The sequence below is a fragment of the Aspergillus sydowii genome (assembly GCF_001890705.1).
Source record: "Aspergillus sydowii CBS 593.65 unplaced genomic scaffold ASPSYscaffold_12, whole genome shotgun sequence".
NCBI classification, from domain to species: Eukaryota; Fungi; Ascomycota; class Eurotiomycetes; order Eurotiales; family Aspergillaceae; genus Aspergillus; species Aspergillus sydowii.
In genome coordinates this window covers 656321-678614 of record NW_024467870.1, presented here as the reverse complement: position 1 = coordinate 678614, position 22294 = coordinate 656321, and the positions used below count along the sequence as shown (strand labels likewise).

The window sequence follows — 22294 nt, the reverse complement described above, 5'->3', positions numbered from 1 at the left end:
TACCATTTAGACGATAGGTAACCCATGGAATGGGATGCAATAATGGATCTTTTTTCGTTGAAGCCAGTATACTATTTTTGATATTTCTTTGACGCCTCGTAGCCGACTTGGCAGCCTTACTTTTCCGGCACCAAATACACCAATAGAAGAGCCGCGTGGTTCTGGAACCTGCTGACTACACCGCCTTCGGCCTGAGGTGTCAAACTTCTGCTTCTTTGGATTCATCCTCCTTTCATCATCATTCATCGCCTCTATCCCTTCCTCCATCTCTCTTCCCTTTTCTCTTCCTCTTCTTCTTTTCCCCTGTTCTTCCTTTTTCAACTCCTGGATCCAGAATCACTATTACAACTTTTTTTTAGTTGTCTCCCGGATCACCGCTTTCAAGGTATTCTCTCCCAGTGTTTGTGGCGGAATTTTCTGCGCTTCACTCAAACACCACCGCGCTCTGTGTTACTCGCGCACCTTCCGTGCATCTCTGAGTCTAACTCCCACAACAAATTAGCTTATTCTCATCCTTCTCTTGAATATCCATCACAATGTCTGCCGAATACGATAACGAAAATGGCCGTTACGATGGTATGTAAACTGCTGTTACCCCAGAGCAGCTAAATTCGATCACTTACGGGCAAAAACAACTAATCTGGCTTGCTTCCCTTCAGATGAGCCGCGTTTCGCTCGCGACCGCAGCGCCTCTCCCCGTGACGAGCCCCGAGCTGACCGCGACCGCGCCCGCAGCCGTTCCCCCAACGGCCGCCTCGACGAGCGGTATGTTGTCTCTTGATCTGACTTGTCCCTAATGTCTTGTTTGGCTCGCGCTGACAAACGATAATTCAGTGGCCCCATTGACCCCCGCAAGCAACTTGACGATGAAGAGGGTGCTACCAACACCGGTTCAAACCTTTTCGTTACTGGTATCCACCCGCGTCTGACCGAATCCGACATCTCGCGTCTTTTCGAGAAATATGGCGACGTTGATAACTGCTCCATCATGGTTGACCCTCACACCAAGGAGTCCCGCGGCTTTGGCTTCGTCAACATGATGACTTCTGATCAAGCAGATGCAGCCAAGGAGGGTTTGCAAGGTGAGGTTATCGAAGGCCGCACTCTAAGCATTGAAAAGGCTCGTCGTAGCCGCCCTAGAACCCCTACTCCTGGCAAATACTTCGGACCCCCCAAGCGCGGTTAGTTTTCTCCCCAAGTAGTCACAGTCGGCCTCAACTAATGTACAATATCAGAGTTTGGTGGTGGACGCCGGGGTGGCCGTGGCGACCGCTACGATGACCGCCGTGGCGGCTACGGTGGTAGCTGGCGTCGTGGTGGTGATGACTACCGCTACGGCCGCTACGACTCCTACAGTGACCGTCGCGACTACGGCGGCCGCGGAGATTACCGTGACTATGGACGCCGCGACTACCGTGACGACTACGCAGGCGGCCCTGGCGGCAGTGGTGGTGGATACCGCGGTGGAGATCGCTATGCCTCCGGCGGCCGTGAAGATCGGTACGGTCGTGATGAACGTCGCGATGATCGTCGGGGTGACGAACGCCGTGGCTACTATGACCGTGATGCTAACCCTCCCAGTTATGGCCATGGTGCTCCTTCTCGCGACCCATATGCCGGCCGTTCTTATGAACCCCGTGGTGGCGACGATCGGTACGCCGGAAGGTAGGTCGATGTTCACCAGCATATCCAACCAACGCCTTTGCGCCTAGGCAGGATCGCACACGATTTAAGTCCTTTCTTATGTTGTTCTTTTTGATATCTTCTCGTTTTCCCCTTCCTCCTTGTCCTTAATTCTGTACCCCTTTTGCTCCCATTTACATGTTCGTCGGCATGATCTTCTTTTCGTTCCTCGGATGGCACGATTCGTTGAGCTTAATCTCGGCGGATCAACGCTTGGGCGTCATTTATGTTGTTTTACCACGGAAAAGTCGTCTTCGAATTCGCATATACTGTTTGGCGAACTCAAGGCATCATCAGCTTAGCGGCCATTCGGTTGTTTCCGTTCCTACAGTTGGAACCTAGGGGACAAGAACACGAAAATCAGGATCGACACTTATCCAACACGGGCTGTTGTTTTCTATGTTATTTCGCTCGATACACCGGAATCTATGGCGGCAGGGAAGTGCAGGATTTTCTATTAACGTTGTAATTCCTCGGATTGTCACATGGTTCAGCACTTCTACATTTTCAGCTCTACCGGAAAGTTGGTCGTTATCTCGCTAGTCAGCTGTTCGGCTTTGTTTCGTCTTATACAACATTTTCTACGTAACGACTCGATTGTATTCGGCCAGGAACACTTTAAACTGTCTTCAGGCCACCCACACTTGCATCCCACCTCACCCTTTTATACGCCCTCAATTCAAACAAGCATACGACATGGAGTTCGGCCGTCACCCGCCAGTCCGCCATATCGCTCGTTGTTTGTGCCTGTAGTACCAGCCGCTTCGCCCAAAATGTCGACTTTCAGACAGGCGCAACGTAAACCGGAGGCATCAACATTTCTTGCAGCACCTACCACCCCGTTCATTCCATATATCACCCTTTCAACCCTCACCATGCGGATGTAAGGTAAGTTATAACGGCGAGCACTAATATAGCTTAAACTCCTAGGCAGCGTACTCGTCATCGTCCCATCTCTGCGATGAGGTTTGGATATGTCGTGGTCTGTCCAGCGCTCTCGGCTTTGAGGAAGTGTTCATGCTGAGTCTGGTCACATTGGTACTTCGGTGTACTAACCTTCAGGCATAGTATGCTACCGGCGGTGTTTCGTCCATTCGTAATCGCCTCTAGTTGCGCCTTCTATGCCAGGTTTCTGGGTTGCTAACTTTGGTGCCAAGTGGTGCTCAATTCTTGCACATGGGATCTCTAGAATGTGCACATTGTATTATTCTCTTTCGACATAAAACCAGAATTGTAGTAAATGTCTGCACAATTGCATCTACCTTGGAAACTAATCTCTTCCTTAACTTCCAACCCGGCAGAGGTTCCAAGCATGGGTGCATCCAGCTGCCATCGATCCACCCCAAGTTCCTTCATACCCTCTTCTACACTCTTGCTCTTTCTCAGTGAAGTACCGCAGACACCGTCGAAACAAGTGAGACGGGCCAAACAGCCATCCAGAGTAGGCACAGAGAGGCCGCGAGGTGAATTCCATAAGTGGGATAGGCGGGGTTGCCGCGCTGCTCTCGACCTGAGCAATAACAAGTCGTAGTCTAGCAGCATTTTTCTGCCTTTTTAGTAGTCGGAAGAGAACCCGATCCTCATGCATCATATCCCGAGACAGAAACGTTGACATATCAACTCCTCTATAAACCCGCCTAGAGAGATCTACTCCGGCGCCTTGCCAGATTGCGCACCTTCAACCTCGTTACTCTTCTGGATAAGGTATTCTCCCAGAACGCGCAGTGGGTTCGAGGGTCTAAGCAGTGCTGTGTTAGCAATTATAACGGAAACAAAGTAAAGTATGTCAAATGAAAGGGATAGATGACATACTGCTCCTTCGTAACGTTCTTCATCCCTTCGAGCAGGTACGGAACGATCTTTTCGTTCATGTACACCCGGGCTGGCGCGCCTCCAGGCCGCACCGGGTTCGCATTTGTGGCGGATGTCATCGTGTCTGCGGTCGGGGTACCTGCTGCTCCGGTTGCTGTACCGGCTGTAGACAAGTTTGATGGGTCATTGGTCATTGTTGGTTGTGGTATTGTTGGAGGGAGAGAGTCGGGTGGTTGTGATTGTGGTGCCTGTGCTGGATTGGTGGGAGGAGAGTTGGAGTTGGAATTGGAGTTTGTGGTTGGGTTGGGAGGGTATGTTGTGGGTTGGGCCGCTGGCTAGACAATAATTATGAGTGAGTTTGATTTCGTATTGAATGAAAGCAAAAAGAGAATGTATTGTAGAGTAGTGGAAAGGTCGAGTGAGTGCGAGTGGAAATTGTGGGCAGTATTTGAGACCGCGAGGGCGGAGAAGATGGCGGAGAGCGAGTGGATCAAAAGGGACTTACTGGGGCGTAGTCAGTCATGGCTGTCGATGAGACTATATATATATAGCTCTCAAATGGAGTGTATCTGAAGAAACAATATCCTGTGCCAGAACTTGTTGTTTCTCTGCAAGCAAACGTCACTCCGTGACGTCGGACTCGGTGGTTTCCCCTCATGGTCCAAAGTGCTCACGTGATCTCGTGTTCCGCCAACACGTGCCCACGCATCGCATCACGCTTCACAGGCCACAGCAGGTATCAGCACCAGGAAACAGCGTAGAGTTGCGTAACCCTGGACGCTGTCGCTTTGTGCACTCTCTATTGATACTTTTGCTGTTGGTTACTTTATTTCACTGCTTCAAAAATCTTGAGGTGAAAGTCTTCGGCCACAAGGGGAAATATATATTGTTAAACACACACACCACTACCAATGTCCTTTTTGGATTCGATTATTATATAACTTATCAACTGCAGCATGTCCTTATTGGACTTCTGGGATACCAAACGGCCATCTACAAAGCGCAGAAAACTCGCACCTGAAACTTCTACGCCGCGGCAAAAATCAGGACCCGAAAGCGCGAAGACATCTGAAAACACCCTATTAGACGAAGCTCTAGACGTCAAGGCTGAGAACTCAATATCTCTGACCTCGGCCGATGAAGGGCCTTTAAATGATGACGAGGGTGCTGTTCCAAGCAGTCAGACAGACTTGGAGTTCTCTCTACCTACTGTTGAAACCGACGGTCAAGCGATAGAAGAGTATGAATCCTCACAGAAAGCAGAGGACGGGAAGGAGGAAGAAATAACACTGCAAGAGAGGATGCGAGATGGCAAATGGCGAAAGGGAAAAAGCTCGATCTATGTGGATGCGTTCAATCTTGCGCTGGACACTGTGCTAGCCGAGGAGGCACATCTCTTCAGTGATACGGAGAAGGAGGTCTTTCGCCACTGGAGTGGATTGTCATACGAATCTCAGTATTTGTTCGTCTTTATTGTTGTGTTATTCGTAATTCAATTAATACGTTGGCTGACTGGCGTTAGATATGTTCGCCTCTTTCTGCGCAAGACTTCTGCGTGGCATCGTGTTGGCAAGTTAGGCTACTATTCCGACATTTTTGATGTGCCGTCAGTTGTAATAGACCTACAGAAGACTAGATCTTTGTCCTTACCTACTTTTTCGGATGAAAAGAGGCCGCCTGATACATCGTCTTCAACCATTCTGGACTTGAATGGAGAGTTTCGTTTCGCTGATACAACCGATCAGATTACAACTGTGGAAGAGGCGTCATCACTACTACTGCTTGATGAGTTAAAGGCTCTCGCAAAAGAAGCCAAATTGCAAGGAAAGTCTAAGCAGGAGTTGATAACGGCTTTGCACAAGTCAAGTCAAAAGCAAACAGGGCTTGGATGGAAGAACAACACCCCGAATCGTGAAGAGCAATTTGTTAAAAAAATCCTAGATTACACGGGGGATTGTATACGACTTTCATCCGGCCCTTATGAACTTTTTGAGCGAGTCCACCTCGTTTTTTATCGATCGACGGAGTGGACAGAGAAATCACTCACCACCATTATCCTTGCAAAGATATCTCGCCGGAACTTTCCCGAATATGTCGTCTGCCGATCTAATTCAATATTTCCATTTAGAGAGATGCTCTTGGAATTTGAATCTGCGCTACGGACTCAGTTCAGGATCGACAGTGTTCTTGAGTTCAGCGGTACACCAACGAGAGAACGACTAGAGGAGATTAGAGACCTCGCATATAAAGTCTATCCTCGCTGGAAAACCCTTCTCGAGAAAGAGCAGCAAAAAGAGGACACCATATACGAATGTGGAGAAGGCGCATATCTACGCCGTTTCTCGCCTGCTTGGGTATACACTAGGATCCTACATAAGGGGCTTCATCCCCTCGGGCGTTTTAAGGAGTATGAGGAGGAGTACAGGATCTTGTCCGAATTACTCGCCCAGCGGTTGTTCCACCCCGCCAGGCGAGGTGCGTGGTATCAACGCAAGGCTCTCCTAGAAGAGCACTACATGTGGAACCTAACACCATCGGACGGCCGTAACGAAGAAGCCCAGAAGAAGTACTGGAAGCGCATTGCGCTCCGCACATGTGAAGAAGGCCTCGAAGATCCATCCTGTCACTTGATCTACCATTATGACCTCCAGAAGCGGATTCAGAAGCTAGAGAAGGCGCTCAAGGTTGTTAAACGAGAACAGCACGACTTTGGCCATGTTACTCTGGCCAAACCCGAGGAACGTACAGTTGAGGGCATCCAGATCGAACGAGAAGATTCCCCAGTTCGAAATGGACCCATCAACACTAACAACGAAGATACACCAACGCCCAAACGTAGTGGACCTACCGTCTGGCTCGACGAACGCGAAGATGGATCCGAATGTAGAGTCGAAGACATGTGTCTCAGCTGGTACCGGGACCAGGGCTGGAAAGGATATCACTCTGAGGGTGGGATCATTCGCACCCTAGTAAGCCCCTCTCTTCTCTATCACACTCTCAACGATCTTACCCGTGTACTAACCACTGCGCCAGTTCGCCTATCTCTTCTACGACATAATCTTCACCTACATCCCGAATGTCTTCCAAACCATCTTTCAAACCTGCCCCCTAGACCTCCACACAGATGCCTTCTACCCCTCGCGCGCTTCCGAAATAAACCACCGGCTTGTCCAAATAACCAACGGCGAAGCCCCCTCCCTCATCCGTGCGGTCCACACCCAACACTATTCCCTGCAGCCCTGCGCCATCGGGCTCGACTGGTCCTTCCCGTTGGACGACTTGCTCGAGATCGCGACCTGTTTCAGCGGCGAGGCCCTTGCGACGATATGCAAGATCATGGCGCAGGAGTATCAGGCGCGGGGCGGCGGTGTGCCGGATTTGATGCTATGGAGGACGGATACTAGGGAGGTGCGCTTCGTGGAGGTTAAGAGTGCGAATGATCGGCTGAGTGATACCCAGCGGCTTTGGATTCATGTGCTTATGGGGGCTGGTGTTAGGGTTGAACTTTGTAATGCGGTTGCGAGGGAGGTTAGGAGGGTTTGAACACATGGGGTTAGTTGGATGCGAGATGCTCATTTGTAAATAGGTACATACTTACGAACTTATAAACGGACATATTAGACTAGACGCACTCGGAATATAAGTCAGGATTACATGACAATTACAGTTTACACTACTCTCCCATGTCAAAGACAAGTAGGGTCATAAACTTTTTTTTATTTTAGATCTCATTGACTCGCGGCAGAAACCAGATCTAGCTTCGATAAGAGAAACCTTAACCTAAACTAAACCGACTACCTTTTATTGAAATCGGCACCGCTTCTCCCTTCCCTCCGCAATGACCATCCATTTCGGAACAATCAATTAACAAAGAGAACGGGAGCGTTGGAAAATTGAGCGGCGCGACCCGTCGAGAAAACCAAACCCGGGATATCACATGTCCAGACGAGAGAAGTCCATGCCCATCGCTTAAGCGACCATGGTGCTGGCAGTAGCGCTCTCGTACTTCCAGGTGGGGGGAAGGACACCGACGGTCTTGTAGTAGCGGGACAGACGGTGGATACGGGACTCGATGAGAATGAGGCGGAACTTGCTGTCCATGTCCTTGCGGTTGCGCTCAAGGTGCTTGCGGACGGCGACAGCCTAGGAAAGACGTTAGCATTATTGCGACCTTACGGGAATGTGCGGGTGGTAGTAATATTTACCTTCTTGATCAGGTGGTACAGGTCCTCAGGGATCTCGGGGGCAAGGCCTGTAGGAGGGAAATCACTCTGTCAGTCTTTGGTTCGACCAAGCAGAGGCATAACCACAACTGCATTTATGCGAGTTGGGTGGCTTTTCTACGCCTCCGGGTGCGCTGGGAATTGAAGTTGGGAATCTTTCTTTGCTGTGCGTTGAGAGACATAAACTGGTGGTGTTCAGGATACTGAGGGAGGGTTTCATCATGATGAGTTATTGACCTGTTACCGGTCTCCATCTCCATGAAAAAATCTCTTCCCAGTTCTCCCAGCAGACCGAACCTGTCCTGTCACGCTCCCGCACAGCCATCCCTCGTTCAAGACACCAGCGCAACCGGGCTTACGGGCAATGCGGGGGTTGAAAATGGTGGTGTCGTACCGTTGGACTTCAGGATACGGAGGACCTTGTTACCTGTTCCATGTTAGTTTCAATCCCAATCCTAATCCAATTGACGCGCAGCAACATACCAGTGACAGTCTTGACCTGGGCGACACCGTGGCTGTCACGGAGGACAACACCGATCTGAGAGGGAGAAGCACCCTTTCTGGCGAGCTTGCAGATGTGGTCGACAACCTGGTCAGGAGTGATCTTAACCCAGGGAGCGGGGGTGCGAGAGTAAGGGAGAGCCGAAGAGGCAATACCCTTTCCCTTGGAGTGAAGACGACCCATTTTGAGTGTTGAGATGTGTGGTTTTGTCGGACGGGTTGCGGTGGTTGGCGATAGCAAGTCGGTCGGAGAGAAAGTCGAATCTTGAAATTATCGGCCTTGAAGTTTGCGAAATTGTGTGTGGGGTCGCGGTCACGTGCATTATTGTGGGTCACGTGCCACTAGTTTCGCTTAGGTCGTGAAGCTCCAAAAGTTTTTCTCCCGCGGGTTTGATTTTGGACTGCGTTTCTATCTCGACTGCAGAGACTTCTGTCGACCCTTCAAGGGTCTTTCTTTTCGTCCAGATCAGTCCAGGTGCTACGTGTTCATCTACGCAGGGAACATTATGTGGCTCGTGTAGAATTGGTATACGCACTGGATTGCCAAGTACGTAAAGGTGAGCTTCTTCAATACCCAGCCTATTTGACATTTTTCTATGATGAAACATCACCTTTTTTTATTATTATTTTCTGGTACCTCTTATGTCAGGGTTAGATCCTCGTGGTCGAGCCCAATGATCTAAATGGACTTCTGATTATATCTCATTCCTCGAATGTTACTCAACTGCTGCTCTCGGAAGCATAGCTAACTTGCTCGAGTTAGGACCGCAAAAAGTTATCGAAATGTTTGTCCTACCGTCACATATCTTAGTTGCAAGTAGAATTATGTCAATTCGATCTTTTCACAAACACTACTCCTATCATCACTGTAGCTGCCGGAGCTTATTCTCTGTTAGTACACATGTGGATGCCGCGTGGGTTAAATGTACAACGCTGGGTCAGGGATATTGTCTGTCCATATGCGCAACCAGGCTACCGGAATTGCAGCACAATCACCCCCCTTGTCGGTCAGTTCCGGTGACCAGCAGCGCCCTTGTAGATTTCCCAAGGGTAAGGTATACCGGCTGAGAGAGCTGTTTGCCAGGCAATCAAAATATGACCGCTCTTTTCGTTGCTCAGGAGGCGAGCCAGGCGATTCCTTGGAATGTGCCGCACAATATTAAATCACAAGCAGATAACGCCGCCATTTGATACAGCGCCCAAGTCGTACAGAAGGTCCTGCGATGGGCTGAATGTGGTCAATAAGTCGGGATTGTACAGGAGAAATTGATGCATGTCGCAAGCCCTCCACAGTAGGCATCATCACACCGCTTTCAGAAACAAAGAGCAACAAAGACTTGGGAGTTGGAACCATAGCGGTAAAGGGAAAATGTGCATGCGCGAGTTCTTTACTGTAGCCCTTGTGTCAAAGGCTATCCCTGCTGGGGTCAATGTTGTTGATATCAGGAGTGGGATCTTTTGAACTCCTGCAGTTGTTCATCAATAAACCAGACTGCAGACGGCATATTTCTTCCATGTGTAACCGCGGAAGCTCGCTGACAGGGTAATTTTTGCAGAAGTACCTGATCGATGACGCCACAATTGAACAACAAACATTAATATCACAGTCTTCTCCGTCGACCCTCCAGGACTTCCAGTGGAACCGGCCTCTTTCGAAATGTCCAGCCAAAAATGTATTACAGGTCAGCGATAGTCGCGACGAAATCCGGATCGTCGGCTTTCTGTATTTCTCAACAGTGCCAGTCATCAAGTCGGCGGGTAGGGCGAAGAGCGAAAGATAAAGCGAAGCGCATCTCAAGTCATCCACAGTGGACTCACTCAGATGGCCAACTATAATCGGCACTCCGAGAAGCACTGATCAACATGACCAGAGCAAGGATGTACGGAGTGTAGCCAATCATTCCGAGTTGGATGCTGGTCAGCTTAACGAGTCTTGAGAAAACGAGACTAGATACTCAACAGGAAGTGTATGAATGTTGTACTCGTATCTGTATTGCATTCTCGAATTAGGCCGGACACAAGTACCCGTGCTGTAAAAACAAGAGCTGAACTTGAGTTGAATGGCTCGTTCGTATCTCGATCGGTATTTTCTGGGCGCTGGACGCGTCGCAGCAGAGAGTCAATAAGAATTCAAAGGACAATCATCAGTTAAGTAAAATGAAAGCCGTTGAGTTCCACGAGCTGCGGCCATATTTACGACGGTCCTATGGTGGCCACGAGCGAGGTTGTCTGCATAACCAACAGGCTTCACGATCACCTCCAGCCCTGAGAGTGCGGCACTTATTGGCTGGGCGGAGATGTGATGTTGCCGACTGCGCTTATGCACCGACCATACAGACGGTGTATCTGCAGGGTGACTGGGAGGCAAGAATTTGCGGAGGATCGACGACAGAAACGCCACGCGTTGTGATATTGTTGGGATATTGATGAGACGTTGGGCACATGATCAATGCTCGGGCAATTGCTGCTACCATGTTGAACAGTCAATCACTCATTCCATGAAGTTTGTTTCGGAGGGCCAAGACGCGCCATTATTCGCTTTGTTGGGAGGGAAAAGAATTGTTGTCGGTCAAGCTGTTTCTCGCTTTTATTGGTCGTTTCCTTTATGTTCCCAGGCTCAGGCGTAATCCATCTGTACTCCGCTGAATAATGCTGCCTTGCTTATTGGAGTAAACATGTATGGAGTAAGACAAGATGGAGGAAGATAGAGAGGCTCCAAGACTTAGCAATCACCAATCATCCGGTGATCGAGTTTCCTCACAACTCTTGCCATCCGTTCCGCATCTCCGAACTTTCAGTCTTATTCACCGTCATTGGTAGTGCTTACTTGGCGTTTCTATATAATTTCCACGGAGGCGACAACGCCGCGTAATAGATCCGATCAAAATAATTGAGCTGAACCGTTGCCCAGTTTGAATTCTGGGCGAGTGCCAATAGTCGAGTCATGAAAGAGAAGACGCACCTCACACAGCCAAAGAGAAGCCACTTCCCGCCGGGCAAGCTGGAACAACCGGCAAATAGTCAACAACTGCGCTCACAGAGAAAAGAGACGGATACCGGGTAAAGTAGAAGCTGATAAAGGATTCGCCGCTTATGGAGGGGCGTTGCCAGGGGACGGAGTTGTCCTTCGTCCTCTAAGCTGATAGGCTCATAATCGCGCTGCATTCATATTGTGTGGCTATTATCGCAGGGTCTCGAACGTTACACTAGTTAAATTGTCATCTCTTTGGCTAGGCCGACATCAAGACCGAGTCCTCGTGTGTCGGGGAACTTGAATTTGCCACTGAGGCTATATGGAATATCCGTATTCATATTGATATCCACATCTCAGCATGCAACGAGCGACCATGCTTTGTGAGGTGCCCGAAATAGATCTCTCCACGTGCGGGCTAACAGCCTTGTCGTAATTGGTGATCAGTGATCACATCACCAGCAAAGAAATCGGAAGCCAAGGACGGTCACCGAGTACGTAATACGAAGTATCCTGCGTATGGTATCTACCGTCCTGTTTAAAAACTCCGAGTTAGAAGACAAGTTGCAGACGCTCCAGTATCGTCAGCGCAGGTGGAATGGACCATTCTTTTCGATATCTGAAACAGACGATGGGTGATGATCAGCATTGCATTGATTCTTCAAGAGTGCAAGTTGACAAAGACTCGAAGAGAGGGACCCGACAATCAATACTGGATTGCGAAAGAGGTCGTGCTTGAGAATTGGGAGTGGAACTCGTGGCTGGAACCAGCTCCGGAACCCTAATTTCTTTACCCGTATTTCCATGGTTGAATTTCCTCCAACAAGAACACTAATCCGTAAGGTACGCGCGCAGGATACCATATTCGGATAGCCCATTCGGGTATAGCCTCACAATCGCAAGATGCGCACCCTGTGAGGCTCTTGCAACAGTGTTCTTGAATCAGTAGGAGCATCACAAGAATAACCTTTGAAGAGATGTGGGTGACTTACAAATCACCCCGTTCTCCTCCGTAGCAGTAGACTGCGTTTCAATGAAGACCTCGAATTCTCGACTCAAGCCGACGTGAAACCTTAAGCGACAGGTAGCAACATTCGCGAAAGCTGAGGCGATCACCGTGTGAACGAAATCAACGAATCCACCTCCATATGTGGATAGTTGATGAACGAGGAGGACGGCCGGGCCCCGGCGACCCGCCCACGTTTGTGGGTTCTCAACTTCTCACTCGTGTTCATGAAGGTCGCTTCGCAGCCTTGCAATTCCAGTGGACCAAGCAGCTTCAAATTGCTTGCGATCCAGATACCATGGGTCGCCGTTCCAAGGAGTCAGGGACAGGGGAAATAAGGATGTGAGAATAAAATTTAGCATTTGGAATAAGATAAAATCCCCGACGGTCAACGGTTCTCTATTCGCTTGGGCAGAATAACCGTCACACAGAGCCGAGCTGACAGACGCGGCCTCATGCGAAGACGAGGTACCAGGGGCAAGGTTGCAGCAGCGGCAGGCCGACTGGCCAGGATGAGGAGACGGCTGAAGTTTCTGAGAAGACACCTTCAATCAGCATGAAGAAACCACGGAACTTGCATTGTTAATGCGGTTCGGAGGCGCTATGCCGGGCCTTGATACTGTTCCTGGTTAGTTGGGGGCGAGTGGAGGTGGATGGCCTGATGGTGCCGCGAATCCCAGTCAACTGCGGGTAAACGAATGCAGCGTGCTGGCCTGGACTGTCAGTGTCGGGGGCCACTTTCTTGAGTTGAGGGATGCCATTCACGGAGCAATAACACTGCGTGCTATTGCTGGGAATGGCAATTTCTATGAAATTTCCGGTGTTTTGGCGACAGCATTTGTGCACCCTTGTCAACAGCGGGCGCGATATCCTATGGCACCGACATTTCCCCAGCCCGGAGTTCTGTGAGAGGAACTGAGGGGCCAAATCGATCTCTGAGGGAAAATCGTGGAGCAATTAATAGCGAGGCTCTCGATGGCTCTTTGGCAGACGACGTCGCCCGGGGAGTGGCCGGAGGGGCGAGGGAGAGGGCGAGAGTGGAGGACGGCCGCAGACGAAACCCAATCATAATTACGGAACTGTAACAATCGGTACGGTACGGGAGCTGTAAGGTACCAATGCCAGTTTAGTGGCAGTGCCCCGCTTTACTCTCGTGCCTCAGCCCTCAACTGCTCTCGCCCACCTCCACTTTGGCTTCATCTTGATACACTTGGTTCTCCCCGGCTGATTGGAACCCCATGAGACTCTAGCGTGCTACTCCCATGCAATGCTCTCCTTGCTCTTTGGATGTACTCTGCTTTTGGTCCCCACCTATCACTCACTCCCCCCTTGATGCCAAGTCAGTCTCCGCTGTTGTCTCGAGGGTGCTTTTGCAGGTCTGAATCCAATCATGTTCATCTTGAGGTAAATCGCGTCCAATTCTGGGCTTGTGGGTGAACGGGCCTCCATCTTGCCCATTAGTTCCACGGAAATCTCTTTTCCAAAAGCCAGGCGGCCGCATCTCCAGTCCGTACTATATCTGGCCATGTTTCTTCCCCTCCCTCATCCACGCCTCTTTTTCCGTCCCTTTCGCCCTTCAATGCGATAACTCGATAACAACGCCTCTTGTTGCTCAATCGCACTTGTTGCGCGGCTGCGAGCCTCTGCTGCGGGGCCTCGAGCCAGGGACTTCTTGATAAAGCACCACACCTTCGTCGCCGGGACATGACTAACACGCCAATCGTCGCATCGGCCGCACTCGCTTCGTTTCAAAGGATTTTGTTCTTCACGCCTGCAACATGTCTCGGAGCGACTTGAACGGAGAATGTCTAGCTCCGTTCTACCAGGAATCTCTCTTTGATGGCGGTGGATGTACGTTATAGCACCTAACGCTTTCGAGATGGACACCATTGGCTGACTCGATACCATAGTTGTCGGCGGACGTTTCTGTCAAACATTAGGCAATGTCTCCTGCTGCCTTCCATGTCCACAAGCGTCATGGATGTATGGTGACGGTATGACTTCCTTTCACAGCTCTTTTGCTGCCTTGGCTAACCTTGGTTTTTGTCCAGATATCCAGCAGCAAACAAGGGTCGCCAGCTGGATTTCTGTCGCCGTATTACCTCTTTGCGTGTTCCTGCTCGTTTCCTATGCGGTACTGCCGGCAAAGCGAACCCATCGTCACTACTTGAGCATTTGCTTTACCCTTGGAATTTGCTGCATGCAGATCGCATTCATAATCCCCCTCGGTACGAAGCCGGACCAATGTTACGATGAGATCACTCCCCAAGATATGTATTCCAACCTCTCCTGCGCGTTTACAGGTGCAATGCTCCTTTTTGGCGGGTGGGTAGTCGTTATATTCAGTTTTATCCGCACCGTTGCTTTTCACCTTCAAGTTTGCTGGGAAATGATCCTTGGCCCTAAGTTCATGTGGGGGGCGTTCATTTGCGGCCTCGGAATACCTATCATAGGAACATCCATAATGCTTGTCTTGACGGGAGTATCGTTCCGATTTGGAGAGGTATGCCATATCAATATTGAGAAGAGTCTCCAGGATTACTGGATACCTATTATTGCGTTTGCAGGCGCGTCTCTCGTTATGCAATTTACTACGATGGGATACTGCATACATATCTATGTCAAATCTCTTTACGATACCGCCACCACTACCAACAGCTCCAACATCCCATCATATACGGCGAGTGCGACTACTTTGACTGCGCGCCAAGCATACCGCCGTATCCGCAAGATCTTCAAATTGCAATGGAGAAGCAACCTTCTCGTTCTTGTTATCCTCGCCAACGTCCTCATTTTCGCTGTCATCTTCATCAAAGCAGACAAAGACTTGAAGGTTACGGAAGAAAATATCGAGAAAGCAACCCCGTGGCTTGGATGCCTCCTTCTTAATAAAGGTGACAAGTTGAAATGTGTCGACGAAGCTAAGAAATTCGGCCCTAACAAAGCAACACTGTTGGCGCTTCTATTCCTCTTGACATTAGTCGGGCTATGGAACTTTTTACTCTTTGCACGCCCATCAATGTTCGCTGGCTGGTTGGATCTGTTCCCGCGCAAGGATCGTGCCCAGTTTGAGTTTGTCTCCGCTGACGCCCGCAAAAACCGAAACGAAGTACACAGCTACGAGATGCTCACCAGCAATGGACTACCGTCATATAAGAGCCCGGAGCCATATGCGGAGCCGTACGTGAAGCCGATTCGCTCCCCCAGCCCTGCATACACGGCAAGGACAATGAGTCCTGATTTGAACAACCACTACGGACGAGACGCGCGATATGTGAGGCCATCCATGAGCTTCTCCGGGCCGCGTCCACCAACCTCGCCGAATCCTCATGGACGAGACTGGGACCCCGAGTCTACGTTTGCACCGGGCTACCCATATCAACCCCGATGATCATTTTTCCTTGTTTACATATAATGTTTCCATGTAAAAAGCATTGTATATTCTACGACGCATGACTGTATACCCTAATTTCATTTCTCATCCACTTTACCTGTCAAATTTTCGGGCACAACTCTGGCCAGGATGCCCAATGGTTGAACCAGTTCACTTTCTTTTTCCTTAAATTCCATGCTCCGAACCAATCGGCGTCAAAGCGGCCGGAGTAATTGGTGTTGAATTTCGCTAGTCGAGCCCAGTTCAGTCCATTTAGCTTGCGGATTATCATAGAACCAGAAGTGTGGAGTTTAGACCCTTGCTGCATGAGCATATCATACGATACCATCAATACAATAAACAATAATGATTACGGCGAACCTCAAAAGGAGCAAGCACAGACATCGTAAGAGCCTACCAAGTTCCAACAACGTGCCAACTTCAAGTGACGAGTCAGTCACACCGAGCAAGAAAGAGTGGGAAAGACACCCACTTCGGCATTCGGCACTTTGGTTCGCGACGATGGAGGCATCGTCACTGCGCCGCACGCTTCCATGGATGTTCCTCCCTGCAGATCGTACCATAATTCAGGCCATAAATGCCAATGGAAAATCAGAAACTATCCCAAAGTGCGGAGTCGACTGCATGTCCTTAACTTCTTTGGCTCTTTCATTGAGGATCTACGTGATAGCCAGGTCACTAGGTGGTCAAATTGAAAGAATCCAGTCAAACCCGGTCAATATTGACTGGGCATCAATGATCTAATACGTATAATTGTCGATCAATAATGAACATCATTCCAACCTTGATGGTTGTGGAAACGGCTTGTTTACCTGGTAAAGCTGTCGTCGTAATTGAAATATTCTAGAAATCTCGCTACCAAGAAATCAGGAAGTCAATTGCGAACCACGTAGTTACTCGTTACCGGACGTATTAGTCTCTTTTAGTAGCCGCAACCAAGTGCTGGTAAAAAACACTCTAAGCGAAGCAGTGAGAAAAAGCCGGAGGTGTTCAAATACTCAACATGCAGCATCTCCTGTCCCAGAATTCGCCTGAAACAATGCCTTTCTTCCAAAGTTCGATTTCACCCTCGCTCGATGGGTCTGGCTCTAATTTTTTAGTTCTGGCTTTCTGGGTCTGGGCCTGGCTCCCCGGTGGTGGCAGCAACCATGGATCCAACACCGGGGTTCTATTTTGTAGTGGTATAGTCCCTCCCCAGCGACCCACGTGGGGGATTCTGAAACAGGTTGGGCCGATATGGCATAGAATGGAATTTGGATGTTCGGAAGTATCAGGGCTTGGTCAGGGGGTCACTTAGCTACTGCCATTATTGTCAACTGTGGAAGTCAATTCCAGACAAACCAATCCTTCGTCATCGTCTCCCATCCCATCAATGAAAGGCATCCTCACCTTATCGGTCACTGTAGCACAAACACGCCCCACCGGAGTATTTCGGCCATTACACAGACACTGTCGTTACTCCAAGCGCATCAGCCATCTGTTCTTGGGAATTCGTCCGTCAATGGTAGTGCCAGTCCAGTTGGAGATAAAAGTACCGGGTGATTGGGACTGAGAGGGGCCTTGGTAGCTTCCGTTAGTGTCGGTAGTGTCCTGTCGAGCAGATGGCCTGGGGTGTCACTTCAGTATCAGTTTTAAGCGTAATTACTCCGTTAGCTGTCAGACTTTAGTTCCAATAGTGCAAGGGGCGCGCCGATGTGGAAGGTGGAAAACCTTTCCACCGGAGCTCGATAGTTAGTGTATACGAGTGATCGTTCGATTATTTGCACTGCAAGATAGGAAGGTAGACACGAGTGTGTTGCGATGTCAATGGGAAATAATATCAATGTCATTAACCGGGAACCTTAAGTCCCCTGAGCCCTCCGAATGATGTTGGTGCTTACAGAGTATGCTGCTTATTCTGTATCAGTATGGGTATTACCGTATTAAATTAGGGTAGTACTTTTCAGTATGTTATAGCGCCGAACTGTCAATCAAAAAGTCAATCCTTCAAAATCCTGTCCGAACATGTTCAGTGTCAATCCCTGGTGTCGACGATAGCATGCATCTGGATCGAAGATGGTTCAATCTATGGGGCACCCCGTGGGGGAAGGGAGTGGAAGTGTGGTTCAGCGTCCAATTTTCTGTCAAAAGGAGCGAATTTTCGGGATGTCCACGTCCAGGTCGGCATTTTGGAGCCTGTGATTGGATTACCATGATCCTTACCTCGGCCGTTGGGATTTTTGACACTGACAGATGGAGAGTCTTGGAGGGAGTGGAGTGCGAATGAGGAGGGAGGAGGACTGGGAGGTTCACGCTTTCATGTGACGGCCTCGGAAAGCCTCACGGCTCCACTGGTCGACAAGACCGGGAGCAGTTGGGGCTTGGGATCAACTATTATTGTATTCTGGAGTTACTAGTTCGGCAGCGTTCGGCGCCTTTGGTCAAGATTCTGTCAGTGCAAGCTGGAGATCTCCACATTCGAGACCACTGCGGTTGACAGCTCTAGACTTCCAGAAATGGTGTCGACATTTTGTGCATTGATTTCGCTATGGTACATCATTAACCCAGGGATCAGCCGGATCCTGTTATTCTCCCGGGAATATCAGATAAATCATCGTGGAAATGAAACAAGAATGCAGCGCGACTAGACCTACTACCAGGCGTTGACGTCGAAGTTTTCCTAGAACATGTTAGAACACTGAGAAATACACATGGACTAGACTGAATCTCACCTCGGAAAAGTATGTCGTAACAACAGTTCGATCAGAAAACTTCCTGCCCGCAAGCGACTTCAGCGCCGCCGTTGTCGATTCAATGGTGTCAAACTTGACAAAGATCTTGCCCACACCTGGAGACTGTCGGCTGCCGCCTGTCGGGCGCGGAACCTTCAACTCAACAACTTGACCAAACTTGCTACACTCCTCATGCACGTCATCGCAGATTTCTATCACAATTAGTTGGCATATTTCATCTTGAAATTCAGCAAGGAAAGCCTACCTTCATAATCCTCATTGTCCATAAGCTCCTCTGGCGTCACCATGTTTAGAAGCTGCAACACTCGGCTGCTCTCTAGATCCTGAGATGTGGTTTTGGCGAACATCGACATTGCATTAACACCCATATCCAACCCAGCAGCTTGTGTCATTCCGATACTGGCACGGACAACCTTGAGGTGTCGGTCGCCCAGCTCCATGCCATTGAGACCCTGGACGGCGATAGTGGTAGTTGCGGGGTCAGCATATTCGCAGAAAGCAATCCCCTATTATTTATTAGTTGCGGAACCGCCATTCGTCTTCAAGACACTTACCCGGGACTCCTCTGTGGAGGCGTCCTTGACAAGAACAAAAGACTTGAGCTCGCCAAACGATTTGAGGAGCATTGTAACAGGCTCTTCTGGGATATACTGAGGGATGTTGGAGACACAGATCTTGTCGGGCGAGTCAGGAACATCCTTCATCGCGTTTTCTCCCTCAAGCTCCTGTTCATCAAGGTTTGGAACAATATAGTCCTTGGGCCTTCGCACTTCTAGTCCTTTGGATGCGCCGTTTTCCGCACCACTTCCAGCATGTTCCTCCATTGGTATTCCATCGAACGCAAGCGCGACAGTAGTATCGTTAGGCGACTTGAACTCCAGGAGTGCGTACGTGCGGTCATCCGAGACCTGCGCCGAAATACAAGGGTCGACGCCTTGAATAACATTGAGGCCATTGAGCTGAAGGTTGAAAAATGAAACCAGGCTTTCTGAGTTTGCGCTCGGTGGCAGGTTGTATACGAACAGGCGCTTTGACTGTCGGGAGTTGGACGGCTTGAGAGTTGAGCTTTCCGCAGAGCCACCACCAGGCTGGCTAATGAAAGCCTGAAGGCGGCTGGGGTCCATCGGCTGCTGTCGAGGGGCTCCGGGAAGAGGGAACATGCCTGATTTGTTAGCTATATACTACCAACCAGGGGGTTGTAGCGCCTACCTGAAAGCTTTGCTTGTTCTGCAGTGACATTCTCGTAGCCAGGAGGCTTGATATCCCATTGTGTCAGGCGCCGCTTCCGAGTCAACACCGACTGCACATCAGTCAAGTCGGGTGTCGGCTCTCTCTTGCGCGAAGGCGATGGGCTCTTCTTCCGGTCTCTTCTGTCACCCCCACGCTCCCGGTCACCACCGCGATCTCTTCCTTCGCGTCTGGGTCGCTCATCGAACAAGTCTCTATCTCTCTCACGACGAGATGGCCTGTCATCGTAGTCTCTGCGACGGCGATCGCCTCGGTCACCACGGTCACCTCGCTCGCGATCATAATCCCGGTCGTCCCTGCGACTCGAGTAGCGATCCTCCCGTTCCCTGGCGCGATAGTCACGGCTGGAAGAATATGAATCGGCTTCGGCTTCGCGTCGGGAACTTCTGGAACCGTAGTGTGGGGATCTAGATCGCCGCCTCTCTCCTCTGTCTGCTCTGTCCCCTCTGTCTGCACGTTCGCGTCTCTCGTCGCGCTGTATCTAGTGTTAATGGAGCTTGATTAAATCGAGGATCAATACTCACGTAGTAGTCCCTAGAGCGGCCAGAATCACCACCTGCGCACGATTAGTTCCATCAAAATGAGCAAAAAATATCAATCAAACTCGGTATTAACGCACCTCGGGACGAATAAGTGTCGCCGTTCATCTTGAACACAGCGCGATTTCACTTTTATCGAAGCTCCTTTCTCAATCTCTGCCGGATTCCGGATGGCGATTCAAGCAAGTTGCAGTGGATTATCGTAGCAAGAGATCCACAAAAGCTGAAAATACTGAATCCAACTTCAACAGTAGTGAGGATTTGCAGAAAACGCTGGTCGTGAAGACAGCGAGCGATGCCTAGACAAGAGCTGCGCTGAGCGAAAACTCTCAGACATCGCGATCGGCGAGAGCACCAGAACGCTAATCCTTATGTAGCTAGCGCGTTTCATGCGGAGGGTTGACCGCCTCCTTTATTGGAAATAACTTGGGCAGAATTAACATTTCACCTATATTAATAGGAGCAAGCAATAACTATTCCATTCAATTCGCAGATATATCAAAATCAAACATGACAATAGGTGTCTTTTCAGAGTGGCGCAAATTGCCTCTGAATATCAGCGAATTATGCATTAACACAACTCTACGCTGCGGGCAGTCATTCCGGTACCTACATATCTCCTATCCAGCCCGAGTCTATTTCAGCTATTAATTCTTCTAGATGGCACAAGGTCCCAGATAATGACGAATGGCGCTGTGTGCTTTACGGCCATCTTGTCTCCCTAAAACAAGACCCAACTCATCTCCACTACAGAACCTATCTCAATACTACTGCGCCCTCGGCCACAACAAACGGCACCGAGACTGAAGACACTACCCTAGCTATAATAAAGCATTACTTCAACCTGGACTCAAACCTAACAACGTTATACGCTCAATGGTCCTCGTCAGATCCGAACTTTCGCAAGAAAGCCTCGCACTTCACAGGAATCCGCATCCTCCGCCAGGACGCCTGGGAGGCCCTCATCTCGTTCATCTGCAGCAGTAACAACAACATTGCACGCATCGGACAAATGGTTGAGAAATTATGTTTGAATTACGGCGTCCACGTTGCGGACGTTGATGGTCGTGCCTATCATGACTTTCCGCCACCCGAGCGCTTAGCGGAGGATGAAGAAGTTGAGGCCAAGCTGAGGAGTTTGGGATTTGGCTACCGCGCAAAGTATATCTACAAAACAGCTGTTATTGTTGCAAAGGAACGAGAGAAAGGGTGGCTCAATTCTTTGCGAAATCCGGAGGCTCCTGCTTTTGACTCGGTGGACATTGACCCTGCCGAGGATGGGGAAATGCCACCTGAGGGAAGAAGTGGGTATCGCGAAGCTCATGAGAAATTGCTTGAGTTGCAGGGCGTTGGGCCGAAGGTTGCAGACTGCGTTGCTTTGATGGGACTGGGTTGGGGAGAGTCCGTTCCGGTCGATACTCATGGTAAGTTTCCTTACTCTGTGCTGTTTCTTCGTGACTAAGTGGTGCAGTATGGCAAATCGCGCAACGAGATTACAAGTTCGGCAAAGGATCGCAAAAATCACTCACGAAGGCCACATATGATGCTGTCGGCAACCACTTCCGCAAACTCTGGGGCAAAGAGGCTGGCTGGGCCCATAGTGTGCTGTTCACTGCTGATTTGAGAGCATTCTCGGACCGACTAGTTGCATCGACTAAACAGGAGAAGGTGGATGTGAAAGTGAAGGAAGAGGAGGAGGAGAACGGGACAAAAATAACCGCAACCACGACGGTGACAAATGTTGGGCTGAAGAGGGACTCAGATGAGGACAAACTCAAACTTGAACCAGATGACAAGAGAATTAAGATAGCGCCAGAGCCTGCGACTAGCACGAGGAGAACCTCGAGACGTCTTCGACGATAAGCTCCCAATCATACGAGCGATTATCTCCTCGAGTACATCCATGCGCAGCAAGTGCCTTGTTGGCAATATGGGTTACTACGGTCGACGTTAAAAAAAAACAATCACTCAGACCCTGACACCAACCCATTCAGAATTTGGAGTATGGCCAGTGCATCGTCCCACCCCGCCCGCTTTTAGATCGGACCGTCTACAGGAGAAAGCCCGTGTTTAGACAGGAAGGCCCCAAGAAGATCTGAGGTTCAAGGGCAGTATCCAACTACCCTGGCTTGGCGGGGTAAGCTAAGCAGTTCGCCTGCAACCTAAATTCTCAGCTCAAAGTCGA

The 22294-nt window shown here is 49.8% G+C and overlaps 8 protein-coding genes across 8 annotated transcripts; 5 read left to right on the top strand and 3 right to left on the bottom strand.

Annotated features, from left to right (window-relative positions):
• Nucleotides 1-536: 536 nt before the first annotated feature.
• On the top strand, nt 537-1669 carry ASPSYDRAFT_93182 (RNA recognition motif domain-containing protein; the record flags this gene model as incomplete). Its single annotated transcript, XM_040852793.1, has 4 exons — nt 537-576; nt 660-765; nt 835-1181; nt 1236-1669. 4 exons carry the CDS (start codon nt 537-539, stop codon nt 1667-1669), a joined length of 927 nt encoding a protein of 308 aa, XP_040698976.1.
• Nucleotides 1670-1940: 271 nt separating this feature from the next.
• Nucleotides 1941-3279, top strand: ASPSYDRAFT_451304 (uncharacterized protein). Its single transcript, XM_040846980.1, has 2 exons — nt 1941-2566; nt 2841-3279. The coding sequence occupies exons 1-2, from the start codon at nt 2169-2171 to the stop codon at nt 3070-3072; spliced, it is 630 nt and encodes a 209-aa protein (XP_040698975.1). The 5' UTR covers nt 1941-2168; the 3' UTR covers nt 3073-3279.
• A 51-nt stretch (nt 3280-3330) lies between these two features.
• Nucleotides 3331-3641, bottom strand: ASPSYDRAFT_117478 (DPY30/SDC1 family protein; the record flags this gene model as incomplete). The annotated part of the gene is made up of 2 exons (XM_040840294.1): nt 3331-3421; nt 3496-3641. Coding segments are annotated over 2 exons (237 nt in total), but the record flags the coding sequence as incomplete, so codon positions are not given.
• A 416-nt stretch (nt 3642-4057) lies between these two features.
• Nucleotides 4058-7738, top strand: ASPSYDRAFT_81340 (fanconi-associated nuclease 1). The gene is made up of 4 exons (XM_040851083.1): nt 4058-4957; nt 5018-6464; nt 6529-6918; nt 7221-7738. Exons 1-4 carry the CDS (start codon nt 4452-4454, stop codon nt 7251-7253), a joined length of 2376 nt encoding a protein of 791 aa, XP_040698973.1. The 5' UTR covers nt 4058-4451; the 3' UTR covers nt 7254-7738.
• ASPSYDRAFT_209511 (40S ribosomal protein uS15) lies at nt 7195-8590 on the bottom strand. The gene is made up of 4 exons (XM_040843965.1): nt 8202-8590; nt 8113-8145; nt 7701-7747; nt 7195-7638 (listed from the first exon to the last, which is right to left on the bottom strand). The coding sequence occupies exons 1-4, from the start codon at nt 8401-8403 to the stop codon at nt 7465-7467; spliced, it is 456 nt and encodes a 151-aa protein (XP_040698972.1). The 5' UTR covers nt 8404-8590; the 3' UTR covers nt 7195-7464.
• Nucleotides 8591-13974: 5384 nt separating this feature from the next.
• On the top strand, nt 13975-15587 carry gprM (the record flags this gene model as incomplete). Its single annotated transcript, XM_040842776.1, has 3 exons — nt 13975-14047; nt 14107-14190; nt 14248-15587. 3 exons carry the CDS (start codon nt 13975-13977, stop codon nt 15585-15587), a joined length of 1497 nt encoding a protein of 498 aa, XP_040698971.1.
• A 2499-nt stretch (nt 15588-18086) lies between these two features.
• On the bottom strand, nt 18087-20430 carry ASPSYDRAFT_49339 (splicing factor u2af large subunit). Its single transcript, XM_040847813.1, has 7 exons — nt 20190-20430; nt 20095-20126; nt 19532-20045; nt 18877-19484; nt 18567-18828; nt 18302-18513; nt 18087-18249 (listed from the first exon to the last, which is right to left on the bottom strand). Exons 1-7 carry the CDS (start codon nt 20215-20217, stop codon nt 18223-18225), a joined length of 1683 nt encoding a protein of 560 aa, XP_040698970.1. The 5' UTR covers nt 20218-20430; the 3' UTR covers nt 18087-18222.
• Nucleotides 20431-20619: 189 nt separating this feature from the next.
• Nucleotides 20620-21972, top strand: ASPSYDRAFT_159460 (8-oxoguanine glycosylase OGG1; the record flags this gene model as incomplete). Its single annotated transcript, XM_040842829.1, has 3 exons — nt 20620-20714; nt 20770-21533; nt 21581-21972. 3 exons carry the CDS (start codon nt 20620-20622, stop codon nt 21970-21972), a joined length of 1251 nt encoding a protein of 416 aa, XP_040698969.1.
• Between the last annotated feature and the right edge of the window lie 322 nt (nt 21973-22294).